The sequence below is a fragment of the Fusarium sambucinum genome, chromosome II (genome assembly GCF_050947815.1).
Source record: "Fusarium sambucinum isolate potato_lamoka chromosome II, whole genome shotgun sequence".
NCBI classification, from domain to species: domain Eukaryota; kingdom Fungi; phylum Ascomycota; class Sordariomycetes; order Hypocreales; family Nectriaceae; genus Fusarium; species Fusarium sambucinum.
The window spans coordinates 6,272,545-6,291,131 of NC_139293.1; the positions used below are offsets into that span (position 1 = coordinate 6,272,545).

Below are 18,587 nucleotides of genomic sequence, written 5' to 3' on the forward strand. Positions count from 1 at the left end.
TGGCTAGATACATAGATACCTAGCCTATTGACAACGATCTATGTTGTCTTATGGTGGAAATTAATTAAGGCCAATCACTGGACTCTCGCTCTTTTACCATGTCACTTGTGAAATGTCTACCTTGGGTTCAAAATCACAACACTAGTGGAAACCATGTTGTACTGCCTGAACATGTTCTATTATGACCTCTCTTCTATTGCTCTCGGTCTTCTATACACTTGACTACTACCCTACTCTTATACGAGTATAATTATGTGCGTACGGGACTACTCAGTTACCATGAACAACCTAAACATAATCATGCTCCCTCAAGACTACGACCCATAGTTTATCCAATTGTGTATGTGTTCAGTACATCCAGCGAATGAAATGCTCACGTCAACGGTTCACTCAAGAACCACCCCAATCACTGCTCCAGATGAATGTACCGCAACGCCACTCCGAGTTCCTCTCCTTCTCTCCTGACGGTCCCAGTGGACGCGGGCAAATGTAAAAGGAACGACCTGTCGATAGAATTAGCTTTCAAGGCTTGATGTTGTATGTAGCCAACATTGCAGCCACGGCGTTGTGCAACGGGAACGCCACCGCATGAACGTTGGATCAGTTGCCGTTGTGAGACGTACCACAATTGACTCCCGGTTTCTTGGTAGTAAGGCTTATGCAGGGTTCGTCATGTTCGCATCTTGGTGCAACCCTCTTTCCCAGCAACTTGGACCATGACTCCTTGGCTTCTATTGGGTCGAACACTCTGTCAGGAGAGTCGGGCCCGTTTCCGCGATGAGAGACCCTGAGCGGTGACCGTTCTGTGAACATAGCTTCTGGGGTGTTTGTTTGTTGCGGACTGGTTATTCCTCTTGTCGAGGCTGTTGGTTTCTTTGTCGGGGAGGGAATAGAACTTGCCTCCACTCGTCCCGACCTGTCATGTTGAGCCGCTGGCGCTTTGGGCTTGAAGAACCCTTGTAGCGTGCGTTGACCGGGCGCCACCTTGCTCTTGGGATCTTTGGCACCTATCGAAGACTTGGCCTTCTTGAGTGGCCGGCTAGTCGTGCCGGTGGCATATCCAGGTCTTTTAGCATTCAGTGGAGAGATGGATTGTTTGGTTAGACCAGGAGTCTCATCCGGCTTTAGTGTAAGTGGAGTGCTGGCTCGAGGCTCTGTAGCTCTATCCGACGTCTCTTTGATTTCTTCAGCGCTGCCATCCCCATCCATTAAAAATTTTGCAGCAGCGCCTGGATTTGCAGGTTCTTGTGGAGGGGCGGCTGAGGTAGCTTTCTTTGTGAACATGTCGCGGATGCTCCGACGTCGGTCAAAATCTGGCATCAGCTTTGCAGACAAAGGAAGCAGATCCCTCGTATTCCAATCTCGAAGGCGCCGCTCGCCTTGAAACATGCCAGGTGGGTTCATCATTTCCGGTAAAGCACGTTCCTCGCCCTGTACCATCACTGTATCGGAGAAAGTGGCAAAGACAGGACAATGATCAGATCCCATCAAGCCCTCCTGAATGTTGGAGAAGTTGAACCAGGTCTTGATACCGTCGCTACATAAGACGTAGTCGATCCGACTTCCGTTATTGGCGGGGCGTGTGTTGCGCTTGGTATCCCAGCAGGTATTCATGCCAGCTCGCTCGGGGTGAAAGCAGCGACACAAATCCCAAAGAACAGGATCTTTGCGACTTTGGTCTCTGCCACCGAGTACACTCCCTTCAAAGATGAGTTGGTTGAAGATGCGCCGCGCAGGCATGCTCATCCATTCGCTCAGGTCGAGATTTCCTTTGCGAAGCGTCTCCGCGACATTGGTCGAATCAACCTCGGAGCGAACAATGTTCAAGTCGCCTGTGAGAACGACTTGCTTCCCTGCAGCGACTAGGTTTCGTATCCGCACATCAAGTGCTTGGAGGAAACCGATTCGAAAATCGTCGCGGGTTTCATCACGGTTTGCAGGACTGTAAACCCCAAGGAGTACAAAACCTGGAAACTCAAGGATGACACAGCGACCCTCTGAGTCCAGAGTTGCTTCGTCGACGATGCCGTCGAGCTGACCAGGTCGAGGATAGCCACCGATCTGTTGGTCGTCTGGGAGATCGCGGTATCTAGTCGTGGACTTTGGAAGAGTCAAGATGCCGGTGATTCCTTCTTCAGCTCGTATAGGAGCACATGTAGAGTTGCGTGTGTAGATGGCGACGCCAGAGTATCCTGGGAGTGTTAGAAGATGCTTTTAAGAAGAGGGAGCGTCTTGCCTTTCTTGTGCTTCGGCAAGCTGAAGAAAACATCCCACCCTGGGATGAGAACCATGTCATCGCGTAAGTCTTTTTGTTGGATCTTAGTCTCCTGCATAACAATAATATCCGCTTCTAGGATATCGAACATAGCCTGATTGGAGGTGAGTGGAAGGAATCAGGTGTAGGGTGTGAGAGGAAGAAGCTTACTTGAAAGGTTCTCTTATCCCTCCAAGGTTGATAACCGAATGGATTCCTGAGGCTTCCTTAGTATCCTACTTTGACTGTGATTCACTGTGACAAACCTGATGCCGTTGACTGTAGAAGTTGTTAGTGCAAGGGTCTCATAAGAAGTGGGTGAACTCACCATTCCAGGTGGTAAGTCGAAATGCCATGATTCCAGATACGAATATTTGAGATCAATGAAAATTGTCACAGGTGAGCAGACGCGAATGTCGTGAGAGCCTCACGACTCATTTCGGAATACTGATTATCTTGTGGTCATGAGTCGAAGTGTGGAAGGATTCGCTATGAGAGGGAAGAGGCAGAAATTGGGAGATTGAGGAAATTTACAGTATCTGGAAGCTTTGAAACAGAAGTAATGCAAAGTATAGAAGATTTGAGCCTGCCTATATTGAGTGTTGCTCCCTAAACAGCAAGACACTCCATATAAGATGCCGCGATCCTTGCAATGACGCAGAGCTCCACCGCGTGGTGTTGAGCGTGCAACAGCGCGCCCCCAGCACGAGGTCACGTGCGTGAAAACTCCGGCTGGAAATTGGTACCTTACAATTGAGGCAGCTTTCATTGGCGGTTCTAACCGAGCTCGTCCAAGAATGACCTGATCACAAACTTGCCTAGACTCATCAACCGTCAGAGCGAACAATCACGTCCACGATGTCCGCCGTCCGATTCACCCGCGCTGCCACGCGCGCTACCGCCCAGCTTCGCGCTCCCGCTCAGCGCCGATTTGCCAGCACACAAAACGAGTTCATCAAGGAGCGTCAGCACATCAAGGAGCACGCTGCTGGTACCACTGGTGAGTCAATCGACGACGCCGAATTGGGTCAATTGGAGGCATAAAGTATGGCTGCTGACGATGGACAGAACTCTGGAAGAAGATCTCCCTCTAGTACGTCCGAACTCGATCCTTTGAGCGAATTACGAACCCGGCATCGAATCCGGAGCATCGAATGTTGGAGACGACGTGATTGTGGCGACGAGTTGGGATAGCAATGGCTAACATGATTAAAGTGGTGTCGCCCCCTGCCTTATTGCCGCCGGTGCCAACGCCTACTGGCTCTGGAGCGAGCATTGGGAGCACTGGTCTCACATGCCCCCTCTGGAGGAGCGCACCGAGTACCCCTACCAGAACATCCGTTCCAAGAACTACCAGTGGGGTGACGGAGATAAGGTGAGTCTGGTTGGAAACTCCTAGCTGATTTGTACGTTACTAACATTATCGTAGACTCTCTTGTAAGTTGTGACATCATTATAGTTGAAGAAGCCTGAGTAGCTCTAGTAAAGCTATAATAAGCTAGGATACCAGCTTCAGACTACTGAGCTTGAAACTTTATTGCTCTACAGTCCTGAGAGATTACGTACTAACATTGTATAGCTGGAACGACGAGGTTAACTACCACAACAAGGACAAGGTCGCCTAAGTATGATCTGTTGATAGCTCATACGTTGGACAATTGCTGGATCGCTCCTTTATGGACTACTCCCTCTGGAGATGCTTCGTACATGTTCCCTAGACTCGAATTGACTGATTGTTGAAGTGTTGGACTCTGAGTTAATGTGTGAACTAAAATAAGGCAAACCTGGTAGTGTGTTAAATCGTATGGATAGAGCCTTGTATCTGCCATCGGATTTGTCTGCTCATCTTTGAGTTTCTGTCATACACTCCGGAACCTCTACTTCCTGTCTCTCACCATATACTGGCCTACCTCGTCTAATTTTTATCTAACGTCATCTAAATATATTCAAAAATCCTCCTTAGTTTATGAGTTGTCTAGTCTAAATGGCTATTATTTATTTTCTAAAATGTGACAAGTACCGTCAAAGGTTTATCTTATTTATGCTACGTTTTACCTCGGTCTCATCATAAATTCTTCTAAATATCCTCTAAATGCCCCCTTAAACTTGTCTAAAATTGTCTAATGTTAGTATTGTCATCGTGATGCAGCCCCCCACCAACTGAGGGGATTGTGTCATCTCACTTCAAGCGTCGAGCTGGACAAGCCCCACTTAAACAATGACCCCCCTTAACAACAACATCAGTACAGACGCGCCACCCGTAAGTGGTCAAGCAATTAAAATACCATTTTACTGGGATTTCATTCCCGAAGAAGATCAGACAAACCTGATCTCAACGAGGTAATTGTTAGCTAGAGGTAGCTTGTATCTTTGGCAAGAGCGATCGTCCGGGCATCTGATTAACTTTTGGGCAGGCGCGTTTGGGTGCCGTGTAGAAAGAACGTCGCTTGCCTCTGGACATATCACTCCATATCATCTTTCTTCCTCGGAAATTTCCCCTCCCTAAAGTATTTTGATTCATGGCTTGAAATCATGGCTCGATATCTCAACCCGGCCAAAATCGGCCTTCTCGCCCTCGTAGAGCTCTATGTTGAAGACGCCGCGCCGAGTGATGCTATCTTACCTGTGCTGTCTTTTGTCACTTCTCATCTCATGGACCACATTCCTTCAAAAGCTTCTGCCGACCAGTCTGAGAGATGGAGCAAAGCAGAGCGCACTGTCGGGCTCGTCATCAGCATCAAAGATTTCGAAAAACTCCTCGGAAGCTACCCTTTTCTGATGGGTATGCCTGGACGAAGATTATGGGACCAGTTCCTCGGCAAGCTTTGGGATATCAACTCCTTAGATGCGCTCCACAACTTCTTTGACAACTTGTCTGGGATGCTGGCCAAGACAAAGGAGGAGCGAAAGAGACTGGCTGAATTGGGCCAGCCCGTAGAAGAGGAGGAAGGCATCAAGCTCTCCCCAAACTCTCCTTTTGGAACATTCGTACGGAGAGCAAGACTTGAATACCAACGACTACAATTTCACGACTGTACAGAGTTGTGGAAAAACTTTGTACGATATCGACAACCAACTGCCTCTTATCTGAAGCGCAAAATCCCCGGATTTGGGCGACTGAGTTTTGACAACGTTCTTCTGATGGGTGAACAAGAGGACTGGGATCACCAGAGTGTCATGGCGTTGGCTTCAGTGGCTTATGGCGACATGCTCACAGGAGACCAGAGCGGGTCACTCCCCGTGAGCACCGACGACATTGAGAGTCTCCTGGAATTCCAGATCGAGCAGATGCAGAGTAAGAGACCCGCGAATGTATTTGTTCATAGATGCTAATTCGGCCAGAATTTGGCAACAGAGTACCTCTCGAGATCCGCCATCAGTTTCACGACCTACTCAATGATAGTTACCTTGTCCCCAGTCTGACACACTACCTCAAGTAAGCCGGCAGTTGCCACATACAGTTTCCATGATCTCTAACAGTAGACAGGTTTCTCGACTCATGGAGAGCTGGGGATTATCCCACTGCATTCGATTATCTTCACAGATACTTCGACTACACTATGCAGAATCGAGACCGTCTGTTTTACCAGTACGCCCTGATGAATCTTGCTGTCCTGCAAGCCGACTTTGGCTGCCACAAAGAAGCAGTGGCTGCCATGCTCGAAACCGTTTCGACAGCCCGAGAAAACCGCGACATGACATGTCTCAACTTTGCCTTGAACTGGCTCTTTCACTTTGGTCGCGCACATCCCGACCTTGTCCAGAAGCTGGAATCTAACAGTATGCTTGGTACGGGCAAAGAAAGCTTGGCCTTTCTCAGAGTCAAGGCCAAGGAGACAGGCATGTGGACGTTGTGGAGCTCGGTTCTGCTCAGCGAAGCCAAACTCGGACTTCTCAACGGCGACAGTGTGGCCACAGCGTTTGAGTCTATAGTCCGAAGCTCGCACATCATAGTCGAGAGGAACATGAAGAATATGTTTGGCTCTCATTTCTCGCTCACCTCGGCTCTATGGGATAGACTTGGGCTATCGACTCTTTCGTCCGCTACTTGCGAGGTCTTCCTGAGATGCCATGCCCGCAACGCCATATTCGACGATGAGCTTAAGCTTACTTGCCGCCTTGCTCTTTTACTAGCATTGCGTGGTCGTTATGATGAAGCATTAAGAAAATTGGATCAATTGGAAGAAAACTCTTTACGGTCCTGGAAACCAAGCCAATACTGGCACAAGTATCGAGGAATCACCAAGCTCAAGAGAGACCTACATCATAACAACCTGGAAGGAGCTGAGAGACTGCTATCTCAGATCCTACAGTCTAAGATGGATGACCTCGAACCTGACATGGCGTTTTTGGTCGATACTCTACACATCGACTATCTTACTCGTCGGGGAGACCTGCAAGCAGCTTTTTCCAAGGTCGATGACATGATGTCGCAACTCCAAGACGAGAAGAAGGATGTCGTTCTTCGAGTCAAACTCCTACTACTCAAAGCCTCTCTTCTCGACAAGTGTGGCCGGCCGCAGAGGGGATTCACAACTGCTCTGCGAGCTGCAAGCATTTCGTGGGGAGCTCGTCTCATTCCTTGTCTCTGGCAGGCGATCGGATCTGTGTCGAACATTCTGATTTCGCTGGGAGAATTCGAGGCCGCTTCTCAACTCTTGCTGGCTATCATTCCTCGCTCTTTAGAGTGTGAGACCGCAAGCCTGGCAGCTCAGCTTTACAGTTATCTCGCTGATGCCAATATGGGACTTGCTGGAAAATGCGAGCCCAGGTCATCGAAACGAACGGAATACATGACCAAGGCTCTCGCTGCTATACAGAAATCTTTTGACCATTACTCAAGTATCGAAGACATCAACATGCAATGTCAAATGATGGCGAAGAAGGCTATGATCATGAAGTTGACGGGGGATCTAAAATTGGCAGCAGACTACGCTGCGGCGTACGTCTCACTCAAGAAGACTGCTGAATCACTCAGTCTCGAAGGTTAACGCTTGATGGCTGCAGGCATAAATACACATCTACCAACGCAACAAAATTAGAACTTGCTATGCCTTTGTTTGCACAAAGACCAACAATATATCAGTCAGTCCATAGAGGCTCATCCAAGGGCATAAAGTCTATAAATACATGGGCAATATCGCATTTTTCTACGGCTAGGATCTACCACCGCACCCTTTCACCCTTTTTATTCCTCAGTTCACCTCCTTCTGAGATAGCCGAAGCTTGAGGTTCTTCTATTATGTCAGCCTCACTTGCGTCGTTCGTGGCCCAGGCTCTTTCAATACAAAGCTCAAAAGGACCATCAACGCGGTCTGTCAGCCCAACACCAACAGTCAGTACCTTCTGTCGCAACATTTCAGTCTGCGGCTCCACGACGAAGCCATGGTTTGTTCTAACAAAGTCGTTCCATTTGATCAGCACAGTTTCCCAGTGACCCGGTCGTTTCGGAAACAGTCGATGTTGGTGCAGGTCTGAGGGCTCAACACTCTCTGTCTGCACATTGACGAAGTAACTGCGGCCATCGGATTTGACGCGCAGGGCGAGGTAGATGTAAGGGTCAATATCCCACATTGAACGACCAAACATTGTAGGTCTTTGGTCAGGAGATCGGAAGCCAGCGAAGCCTGTACGCTGGATGTTGGGACGGTCATCGGGAAGGCGGGTAGAGATGTTGCCGTGGAAGCGGGCATAGGCGGAGGGTGCCTTTGAACTAGTATTCGACTCGGTAGACTTGTGGAAGTCAAAGTTACTTTTTGAGAAACCGCCAATGGTTTTGTCAGACATGACAATGCAGTCGCGAACGCTTTCGGGGGCGTTAAAATCGTATAGCGGCTTGGGCTGTGTAGCGCCTTTGATAGCCTCGAAGCTCACAGCTGCAATGGTTAGCTTTGGGTCTTACTCGAGGACAACCAGAATATACCTATTCGCGTGCGCCTCTTCAGCTCGTCCACGCTTCGGCCAAAAAAGCTTCTCGATAAGAGCGTATGCGTGATCCTCATGATGGGCGATTTATTTTGGTGGTTCGGTAGAATTTGGATTCGATGTCCAAGCTGTCGCAAGCTTTCGTGGAGCCCAATTGGCTCACCGGGAATCGAAGAACATGAGGTTTAGTCGTAAGAGCAGCTAAAGCTGTGGTAGTGAGCCTTTGCTCGTGGAATGGGCTGTCAACAAGCGTGGTGTTGAGGCTCTGCCCGTAAGGAACATTTAAGTTGGCACCTGATACCATGTGCATAGTGTGATGTTTCGCACCACCCTGTGCGTCCCTCGGCATTTAATTGTTCCGTCATCGGCCCAGAACCCATGAAATTCTTCAATGGCAGCAGGTTATGATGGTCGAAGCCAGCTCGAGCTCGATTATGACCCTGCGCCGCCGGTAACTACCGGGTGTCTATCCATACCTTTTCTGAGCGTTTCGACATTTCGGTTTAGACGAAAAAAACGTAAAACATAGGTCCGCCAATGTCTTCCTCAGTAATGGCTCTGCGCCCAGCCATCTTGCGACAGAGCGTTCTCGGGGCGACGAGGGTACAATGCCGATACATATCGATGCCCTCAAGGGAGAGGATGTTGCGAGAGATGCGAAGGACGGCTACAAAGGACTCCAAGAGGACCGATGTTGAGTCCATGTCGGCGATTCAGAAGAAGGCCAATGACGAGTACTTCAAGTCTGGCGGCGGCCCATTGTTTCCTGGTGAGTGGAAGATGCACGGGAGGAATTGACAAACTTCTTGACCGTCACATACGCCAATTGATATAGCTTCATTTGGTACTCCAACAACAGAGAAGAGCTAACCGTGGAATAGGCACATTCGTCCCTCTCCCTCTCTCACGATACCCCTCCAGCCTCTCCAGCGCTCTAAACTACACATGGTACCGATTCCGCCAATGGGGAATCGAATTCCTTTCCCTCCTCCAATTCAAGCTCAAGTCCATGCCTGGTTGGACAACACGGCCTAAGTGGAAGATCGGTCGTGGCAAGATTGCGCCCACAGCGAAGAATATGTACATGGAGATGCTTGGGGCGTTTGCTGCTGGAGACAAGTCCACCATCAACAACCTATGCCTTGGTCAATTCGGAAAGAAGCTCACTGCTGCCATCGATCGTCGTAACGCTGGCGAGCGTGTCACATTTGAGCTTCTCAAGCTCAACAAGTCATTGTTCTATCCCCGCGTGGTAGCACACCAGGTTCACAACATCAACCCCCACGACAAGGACAACTGCACAGAACAGGCCGTTATCGCAATTTCCTCAACGCAGCGTGTCGCAAAGTACAAGAAGCCTTCCGGCCAACTCATTCCTGGCAGCACAAAGGTGCAGGACAAGCTGGAGTACGTGGTGCTCTCAAGGCAGGTCAGCGAGAAGACATTCCAGGCCACACCATGGCGAATCTGGGGCACTGTCCCTGCCACAACGCTTGAGTCATACCAAGAAGAGCAAGATTGGATTATGCGAGAGCAGGCCCAGCGCGCTGGGTGGAAAGGTCCTCTGAAATAAAGGGATCAAATTGTCTCTAGTGATGGGTGCTTACTATGAGTGAGCTGAGAAAGGGGCAAATGTGTAAAACGACAGTGTATATTGTACGAGGAGCATAAATGTACTATAAAATAGCATTGGGGTCGGCGAACGGATGTTTGCAAAATATCTCCAATTCAATTTTGAATAATTTACCTTTGCGAAGAGGGTTCATTGGGCTTTGTACTCTAATCCCTAGCAGCTCATTAACTACTGTATCTTAAGTAAAGTTGAGTTTGACAAACATGGCAAATGTCACAACGAAGAACAGCATAGTTATGCGCAAAAACAACTTAAATTCGAGGCTCAACAGAGCTTTACTAATGAGTAACAATTTGACCAAACTAAATATACTTTTCACATATCCCAAACATGGGATCAAGACTGCACCGATGACTATAAATCGCATGCCACTTCGTAATCGTGAAACAGAATCCAACGGCATCTGTTCAAACTTCGTTTAGAAGAACTTGCCTGCGGTCTGAGACACAAGATTCTCAGAAGGGGTATCATCCTCCCTGCTCGCGGGACGGAGATCCAGGGGACGGTCCAGAGCATCAAAGCGATGTCCGCGAACCTTGGCATACACGTACTGGAAAGTGATGCGGACAACCATAGCCCCCAAGCCCCAAAGGAGACTGCCAACAGGTGCAGCGACAAATGCGCCAAATGCACTCCAATCATTGCCGTACAGACCCTTCTGCACAAGGAGGAGTTCTCCAGCCTCCTGGGCGTTTCCGTAGTAGACACAACCGAAGATGAAGACGGTCAGAATACCACCAAGACCACCTACAACAACCTCAAAGCCGTGCCACCAGTAGAACCTGTCAACGAGACCGATGACAAGGACGGGAATGGTGGCAGCAGAGATGAGATCGGTGATGAGCCAAATTTGAAGAACAGATGGGGCCTTGAGAGCAATGGCAATGACGGGAATGATGATGAGCACCACAATGGCTCGGATGTACCAGATGTTAAGCTTGTTGCGGAAGAGATCGTTGGAGCCTGACGAGACCATGGCGGACTGAAGACTGTCAAAGGCAGCTGTGCTCATGGTTACGACCATGACGAGAACGATGCCAACGACCCAGCTGGGGAGAGTCTCGAGAAGGACGAAGAAGGCAACTGAGCCAGAACCAGCACTGTCTTCAAGAGGCAAGGCTCCCGACCAAACAGCGATGAGACCCGTGGAACCAACGAGTGTAAGAACACACAGGATGACAATTGTGGCAATAGTGGTTCCAATTCTGAGGTCTTTGTCAGTCTTGGAAGCAAAGGTTCGCAGCCAGAAAGACGAAAGGAAGAAGTCATTGGTCAGAACGGCAACAGGAAGGATGTAGAGAAGCTGCCAGCCGAGAAGGTTGGGCTTGGTGAGGCCAGACTCGTCGATGAGAGGTCGCTGGATCTCAGTCTTGGCACCGATAGTGATGGCAGCGATGATAACAAGGCCAATAACCATGGTACCTTGGACAACATCTGTAATAAAGGAGATCCTAAATCCACCAAGAGCTTACAAAGTTAGATGGGAGTTCAACACTGCATGATCAGGAAAACCTACAGGTATAGATTGTCGTGATAGCACATTGAACAATCATGACCGGAAGGGGGTCGAGGCCGGTCAAGGCTTGAACCACCTGGCCGATAGCCGAGAGCTCGGAGACCATGTATAGGAACAGCGTTACCATCGACATGAAGCTCAAGTACAACATAGTGATAACGCCGTATCGCTGCCGAGTCCACTCAGTGAGAACGAAGCCTTCGGGGCATCGGCGTCGGATGATGGGACCAAGGTAACCAAAGATGAGCATAGGAAGCGCTGACGCAAGAGCGTACACCATCATGCCCTGCACACCAGAGATTGTGGCCAGCTCGGGGTACGAGAAGAGAATACCGGAACCGAGTGCTACAATAGTCAGTTGTCATTCCAACGTTTGGTGGGTGGGGGCAGGGGATGGAATTGGAGCGGCAACACTTTTCCCACGCAAGCATTAACTTGATCGAGTATTTACGGTACAATCTCAGCTTTGTCGTCGTACGCCAGGATCTCCCCAGAAGACACATGTGTTACACAAGTGTTCTGAGGTTGGATCCCGGCGATACATCAACTCAGCGCCCGTAGTGAGCCGCATCCTCTCCCCCCAGCCTCCCGAGATTGCCTCTCTGGAGCAGGTTCGAGTGAGCCATGCTCAGAAGAGAGTATTCTCTCAACTGAGCGTAGGAAAGGGTTAGTAGCAACAGAGTTCCGAGGCAAACTCGGGGGTTTTTGAAAGAGGGGGGAGAAGAGGAAGATCTTTTTATTCAATGTACGAACCTGATCGTTCATTCTTGATTGGTATACTCGACCATGAGAAGTATCAGGCTAGATGGAACTCTTCCGAGTCATCACAGCCGCCTTCTATATGACTAGGCAAGTCTTTGCTGTCATTTTGCTGTTGCGTTTGCAATTGCTACCGCTCCGGAGTACTGTAGTGAGAGCTCGAATAGCTCTACTCACCGGAAGCGATGAAGTTAAGGGCCAGAGGAAAGGCTGTTTGTGGTGGTCAGCCAGTGGTCTTGAGATGGGATACGATGAGTGAGATGCTGGGATTTCTGACCCGTCTGAGTTCCGTTGCCTGAAAGAAAGTCGGCCTTGGACTGATTTCTCATCTTCCAAGCGATTCCAGTTCCCATCATTCTGTTTTGAACTGTCAGCTTTGATCATAAGCGAGTTTAGGATCACGAACAGGAAAGCGCCATAAGTGACGTATATGACAGCGTTTGACGCTGCGAAGGATGGGAAGCCCATTGCGTGAGACTTATAGTTTATGTCGTTTCAAGATGGGAACGTCGTTTGACGAAAATATCGAAGAAAAGGGAGAGGAGTAAGGATAAAAACTGTTGTCTAAGGCAATAAATAAAATAAAAGTCGCGCTAGGTCTAGACTGATTATTTATTTAGCGTTTAAGAAAGAACATGTTCTATTCCCGATCGAGTTACACCCTACCGCCAAATTAACTGTAAAGAGGACTCTTGGCCAACACTTCCAGGCCATTAATGCTTGTCTTTTCGTTCCATCAGAGAGTGGGGGTCATTTCATTATAAACCGCCTGATGTGATGACTGATCCATCCCTCACGATAACTGATCGGCCGACGATACAAAGACACATCATATCATATGGCCATTTCGGTCCTTTTATTGCTCTTGGTCAATAGTAAGAGTAGGCATCACACATCACATCACAATGTTGATAAACAAGGAACACAAATTTTGGTGGGTAAAAACCCTTTAGTGAGAATATTATTCTCTTTTTTTTTTTTTTGTGTTTTTATATACAATTTTATTTATCCCCTTGCCTCTAGCCAGATCTCCCAACCTGATGTGCCATTATGGCACCAAACAACATCTGTCTGTTAGATTTAATGTCTGTCTCTGGGCAGGAAGGTCTGTCTGTTTGGCAACTGTGCCAACATGTGCTGGAGGGGGCGTTGACCAAAAAGAAAAGATGCCGAACCGAGCTGAGCGAGCCTAAGCTGCTAGGCTCAATGACTGGTGCTGGGGACGGTCGAGGAAGCCCAAACTATAAGGCCGGGAAATAATTTCTGAGAAAGACAAATGAAAACTAGGCTCAGCATCATCACCGCTAGGTGGACTTGTGCTGGTATGCTGACAGGTTGATATTGGGAAAGCGGAGTGCCAAGAAATGCTGACGGGATTGATGTTGCTGAACTGAAGAACTGATGCTGAAATGAACGCGGGTGAATATACATACGTGCATACAAACTGGATCGAAAATGCGTCGATCAAAGGGTCCGAAATATCGTGAAATCAGGACGTCAAAATGTAAAGGCCGAAAGAGAGATGGCGTTGATTGAGATGTCAATCGAAGGCTGGTCGAGATACTCACCCGACGTGACCATACTTGCTGTGGTCAAAATTAGGCGTTGTAGCGACGGTATCGTTCCGCTTCAATACGCTGTCGTCTCTGGTGGGGAGACTCGGCGGGAGCACGGGGCATGTAGACGTTGCTAGAAGAAGCCATGTTATTGTAGGCGGCATAGTGAGACTGTAGGGGTGGTTCGCGGTACTCCTGAGGGTGAGCATATGAGGCATAACGGCGACCTTGAAGATCGACATGATGGGGGCCTTGGTACTGAACCTGATGGTTCTGGTACATTGGGGCATACTCGCCATAGGGTGCTTGAGCATATCCTGGGTACGGTGCTTGAGCATATCCTGGGTACGGTGCTTGGATACTTTCCTGGAAGGCGACCTGGGGTTGGGCTCGGTAAATAGTGCGAGCGCTCTCGCCGTAGAAGGTCTGGTTTTGAGCCTGGTAGCGAGCCTGAGGATGCTCCTGGTAGACTTGTGGATGGGCCTGATACTGAACCTCATGTTGGTGAGACGGATAGCCGTAAAAGTGTGGAGTGCTCAACTGCGCGGCAACAGACTCGTAAGGAACAGCTACATATACAAGGCCGCCAGGGAGAGGAGGCGGTGGTGGTGGCATCAGTTGTGCCTGTAAAGCAGGCCCAATATAGGGAGAGTGAATGGGCGCTTGGCGAATAGGTGTCTCGCGAACTGGCTCAGGGCTATTGTTGATGACAGATGCCTCCTTTCTGAAGGAAACTCTCTTCTTCACTTTGAGGTTCTCCTCTGACTTGTGGTCTTTGTTGAGCTGGGAATCGGCAAGTTCGTTTCGCTTCAGGTTTTGTTCGGACAGGCAGCCGCGTCGGAGTTTCTTCCTGCTCTTTGCCTTTTTCTCCTTAAAGCCCTCTTCCTCCTCTGTGGTGCCAGTAGTTCGCCACTCGTTGGATCCATCACTTTCTGAGACCTCAAGATCTAGGACTGGTGCGACTGGGTAGAGGGCAGAAGGACCGCGACGGTGCCCTTTGACAACGCCACTGTCCTTCTCCTCCATAGCCATTTCGCATCGGTCTACTGCATGCTGAGCAGCCGGCGAAAACGCGTAAGACATAGAGCGTCCGGTAGCTAAGCGCTCCGCAAAGGATTTGACCTGGACGTCATTGGGTTCGTGGTGAATAGGAGACGATCCTGTAGGAGACAAGTACACGGGAGAGGCGTCAATGAATTGCGATTGTCCCCAGTGAACATTGTTTCCGGTAGCATTGGGGCCACTGACTTTGTCGGGCGAGTTAATGGGAGTGTACTCATCTAACTCACCAGCACCGAACTGGAGCATCTTGTTGGGAGAAAGGAGCACACGTTGCGAGTTGAGTTGTTCGGGTTGAACTAGCATTGTGTTGACGTCCTGAGGAGGAGGGGAAATTTCTTCAGTCGACTCCATGCGGTTGTGGCTACTTTGATTGACCGTAAGTCCATCGACAGCCATTGATACGGAACGGCTATCCTGTTCTTCGTGGTGAGTGAGTGCAGCAGCCATGGATCCTGAAAGGCCATGCTGGTTTTGAAGATGGGCGGGTACAGCAGTGATCGATCCTAAGCGGCTATGCTGGCCTTGGTAGTGAGTGGGCATGGCAGCCATTGGTCCTACACGGCTGTCGTTCGACTGATGTGGGACAAGTGCCATTGCCATAGGGTCTGTAACGCGATGATCCTTTTGCTCATCCGCGAGCGCGAGAGCTATAGAAGCTGCACGGTAAGGACGTAGAGGCGGCACTAATGGCAGTGGTCGCATCGCCAGCGAGTTTGAATAGCTTCGCGCATCACGAGTAGGCCTGGTTCGCCTTCGCTCAACTTTCAAGATAGAACCCTCAACTTGTGTCCCGTTCTAAAAGCATAAGTTGGTAAGTCAAGAGTTGAGGAAACCAAGGAGTTGTAAGACTTACGAACTGACGCACGGCCTCGTCAGGGGCATTGGGACGCTCGAATTCGACAAAGGCATAGACATTAGGCGCTAAAACAGTCAGTTAAGTAGTCAGATGAAGGGTTTGTGTTTCTTACGGCCACCATTGATATCAGGGATAACCCTGAGGTCAATTGCAGTGACATTTCCACAAAGGGAGGCCACTCTGTGAACTAAATGTTCGTTGGTATGAGGAGGTAAGCTGCCCATGAAGATTGAGCGACGATTCTTATCATACTGTTCCATGAAAGTTCGATCGCCTGGAGCACGTTCGGAAGGATCTTGAGCGATCTTAGGGTCGTACAACATAATGAAGAAGACATCAGAAGAGCCGAAAGACTAAGAGGTCGTCAGAAATCTTCTTCCCCGAACTCTCAATAACTTCACTTACTTTGATGACGTCTCGCTTAGGATCGAATTTCTCATACTGCACCATCATGGATGGAGGCACATTGAGCTTGATTTGAATTTTATAGTCCAGAGTCTCAATCTTGGCAATCTTGCCATATCGGGAGAAGATGCTGTGGGCCTCGTCATATTGAACTGCACGTTTGTTCTTGCGGAAGATGATGTAGGATACTGAAGGACAGTTAGCAACGGGTCGATGTTGTGAGGAAATATCATACAGTTTCCTCCGCACTTTTCCAAGCGAAGATAGCGGCCCATGATTTCTTTTCCACCTGCATTCTGTAAAGCAAAGTCGGCATGCTTGCGTTCCTGGATAAGGAGTTAACTATATGTACAACACAACTTGACAGAAATTCATAGATAGCTTACGGTGAACTGAGCAAAGGCGTAAGGCATGAGTCGTTGATCACGCTTCACTTTGATAAAGACAGTTCCGTATTGACCAAAAAATCGAGTGAGGTCTTTTTCGATACTAAGATCATCAAAGTTCTGAGCAAGACTTCCAGAATAGGTTAGTAGGTGAATATATCTTATATGTAAATGGGATACATACTTGGCAACGAAGAGACAAGCCTCAGCGGGATAAACGGCCTGGGCATCAAATGTCCTTCGAGATCTGGTAAAGGGTCGAGGGGTTTCGTTGGTGGCACCGGTCTGAACTTGAGATTCGCCGTATTGTGCGAGGTCGTGGAAAGGGGTTACTTCAGCTTCCCCATTGTGATCAACGTCGGAGGAGAGATTTCTGGTGGAGTTAGCAATTCTTTCTTAACTAAAGCTTGATTAAACAAACCCCCAGTACGGCTGGACACCGTCATCATAGTTCTGGTTGAACTCAAGCGAGTCATAAGCCGCCTTGGTGAGGGTAGGGAGACTGTGAAGTTTTGTTAGTAAGGGTGAGATGGAAGACAACTATAAAATAAAACATACCTTTTAGCGTTGGAGAGAGGTCGAGAGGGCGAGCCTGAAGTGTATTAGCTGATCATCCTTGAATTATATTGTATGGCAAGAATGACGGTTGAGAGACATGGACTTCTTAGGGGGGTTGATGTTGAAAGGAAGCAAAAGCTGCGACTGAGACGTATCTAGTCGGATAGCTCGGTGAAACCGACAGTAGTTTGAGATCATATGCCTGTCTCGTCATCCAAACCCTAATGAACGGGTCTTTGAAAGAAATGGAAAGGCATTTCAGGCTGAATGAACTTGGTGTTCTGATGGTCTGCGCTCGCAGATATGAAATAAGGCAATAGACGAGAGAACAATGGGCACAAAATTCAATGGGAGAGTTCGTAACATGGATCAAGGAAAGCTAGGAATGGTAGAAGAAGCGGAAGAGAATAACAAATAAATAACATGAGAAAGGAAGGAGGATAAAAAGCAACAGGAGGAGAGGAAACAGTGGAAGTAGGAGACGGTCACTTACCCCTGGGTGAGCCAGCATCTGACTGTGTTTCAAAATCGGAGGTGTCGATGCCAAACTCCGCGAAGGCATGCCTCAGCTGCCGGTTTGAAGTCGCCGGCTGGTGTGGGCGGCGATATTCAGAAGGCGACGACATGTTGATGTCGTCGGGAGGGATGTCGACGGCAGAAGAGGAGTAGCAGCGGCAGGATAGTAGCGTCGGCAGGATAGTAGCGTCGGCAGGATAGTAATGGTAGCGGCTGGTGAGCGGCGAGGATGTGATGTCAGCTTTGGGTTAAGAGGGATGGAAGAGGAGGAAGAAGAAGAGGGGGGTGGGTGCAGGCGAGGAAGAGCAAGAAATATTTACCTTGGTTTTGGGGTGTTGTTTTGTGTAAAGAAACCCCCCACTGGCCCAACGACCACGAGAACTTGTAAGGCGACGGGATGGGCGGGGAATACTTTCTCCGCTACATGTATGATCTATAGCTATGTGTCGGGAGACAACACGGAGATCACAATATGCTATTTCGAGATGACACAGGGGAAAACTGAATAGCATTGGGAGTGCAGACAAGCAATATCTTCCTGGTAATAAGACAGTATGATTCTATTTAAAGGGAAACGATACTATACAAGTGACTGGAAAGAACATGACTTACAGCGAACTATACGATGCTATGGTATGCCTTGTTTCTTGGTGTCTATGGGGACAACAGTAGGGGAGTGGTGGTGCTGTAGTGGGCGAGAGAGTCACTGGCTAAGGGGCCAGGCACTAGACGAAACTGAAACACAATAACTCGGGCGTAGAAAACCATCTTAGCTACTTGTGCGACAGGTGTCAGTGGAAGAATTACCGAAACTGACACTACAAAGCACTCACTAGTAGGAAGGGGACTTTCTATGAAGCCATGGGCGATTTGATATGTCTTATCAACGCTATACACAACGACTCTGCTGACAGTATTCCATCTTCAAATCGTTGTTGGGCAATCGTAGCGATAAAGAGATCTCGGTGCTATTCTATAGTCAAAGACAGGTGCTGTAACTGTGGAAAGATAGGCCACCATCAATCACTACAGATAAACCAAACCAACCCAAAGACTTTTGCATGGAGCCTATCTCTATAGTTACTATCGGATGTCTGATTCCAATAATCTTTTGGTAACAAAGAGAGTTCCAAATATGTAGTACATGGCTGCACACTACCA

At 48.8% G+C, this 18,587-nt stretch overlaps 7 protein-coding genes across 7 annotated transcripts; 3 read left to right on the plus strand and 4 right to left on the minus strand.

Moving 5' to 3' along the window:
- Positions 1 to 390: 390 nt before the first annotated feature.
- FSST1_009033 (exodeoxyribonuclease III) lies at positions 391 to 2,610 on the minus strand (the record flags this gene model as incomplete). Its single annotated transcript, XM_083225971.1, has 6 exons — positions 391 to 503; positions 624 to 2,192; positions 2,237 to 2,369; positions 2,426 to 2,471; positions 2,521 to 2,533; positions 2,583 to 2,610. 6 exons carry the CDS (start codon positions 2,608 to 2,610, stop codon positions 391 to 393), a joined length of 1,902 nt encoding a protein of 633 aa, XP_083084994.1.
- A 502-nt stretch (positions 2,611 to 3,112) lies between these two features.
- FSST1_009034 (cytochrome c oxidase subunit VIa) lies at positions 3,113 to 3,879 on the plus strand (the record flags this gene model as incomplete). Its single annotated transcript, XM_083225972.1, has 5 exons — positions 3,113 to 3,254; positions 3,323 to 3,347; positions 3,470 to 3,629; positions 3,684 to 3,691; positions 3,834 to 3,879. 5 exons carry the CDS (start codon positions 3,113 to 3,115, stop codon positions 3,877 to 3,879), a joined length of 381 nt encoding a protein of 126 aa, XP_083084995.1.
- A 907-nt stretch (positions 3,880 to 4,786) lies between these two features.
- FSST1_009035 (anaphase promoting complex subunit 5) lies at positions 4,787 to 7,245 on the plus strand (the record flags this gene model as incomplete). Its single annotated transcript, XM_083225973.1, has 3 exons — positions 4,787 to 5,549; positions 5,597 to 5,690; positions 5,742 to 7,245. 3 exons carry the CDS (start codon positions 4,787 to 4,789, stop codon positions 7,243 to 7,245), a joined length of 2,361 nt encoding a protein of 786 aa, XP_083084996.1.
- A 172-nt stretch (positions 7,246 to 7,417) lies between these two features.
- FSST1_009036 (complex I intermediate-associated protein 30-domain-containing protein) lies at positions 7,418 to 8,256 on the minus strand (the record flags this gene model as incomplete). The annotated part of the gene is made up of 2 exons (XM_083225974.1): positions 7,418 to 8,130; positions 8,178 to 8,256. The coding sequence occupies 2 exons, from the start codon at positions 8,254 to 8,256 to the stop codon at positions 7,418 to 7,420; spliced, it is 792 nt and encodes a 263-aa protein (XP_083084997.1).
- A 460-nt stretch (positions 8,257 to 8,716) lies between these two features.
- FSST1_009037 (uncharacterized protein) lies at positions 8,717 to 9,752 on the plus strand (the record flags this gene model as incomplete). The annotated part of the gene is made up of 2 exons (XM_083225976.1): positions 8,717 to 8,948; positions 9,061 to 9,752. 2 exons carry the CDS (start codon positions 8,717 to 8,719, stop codon positions 9,750 to 9,752), a joined length of 924 nt encoding a protein of 307 aa, XP_083084998.1.
- Positions 9,753 to 10,230: 478 nt separating this feature from the next.
- On the minus strand, positions 10,231 to 12,555 carry FSST1_009038 (uncharacterized protein; the record flags this gene model as incomplete). Its single annotated transcript, XM_083225977.1, has 5 exons — positions 10,231 to 11,279; positions 11,329 to 11,673; positions 12,265 to 12,297; positions 12,365 to 12,444; positions 12,494 to 12,555. The coding sequence occupies 5 exons, from the start codon at positions 12,553 to 12,555 to the stop codon at positions 10,231 to 10,233; spliced, it is 1,569 nt and encodes a 522-aa protein (XP_083084999.1).
- A 1,130-nt stretch (positions 12,556 to 13,685) lies between these two features.
- Positions 13,686 to 17,536, minus strand: FSST1_009039 (uncharacterized protein; the record flags this gene model as incomplete). Its single annotated transcript, XM_083225978.1, has 10 exons — positions 13,686 to 15,500; positions 15,559 to 15,626; positions 15,674 to 15,914; positions 15,967 to 16,154; positions 16,202 to 16,292; positions 16,353 to 16,482; positions 16,537 to 16,725; positions 16,774 to 16,854; positions 16,911 to 16,944; positions 17,404 to 17,536. 10 exons carry the CDS (start codon positions 17,534 to 17,536, stop codon positions 13,686 to 13,688), a joined length of 2,970 nt encoding a protein of 989 aa, XP_083085000.1.
- Positions 17,537 to 18,587: the final 1,051 nt, after the last annotated feature.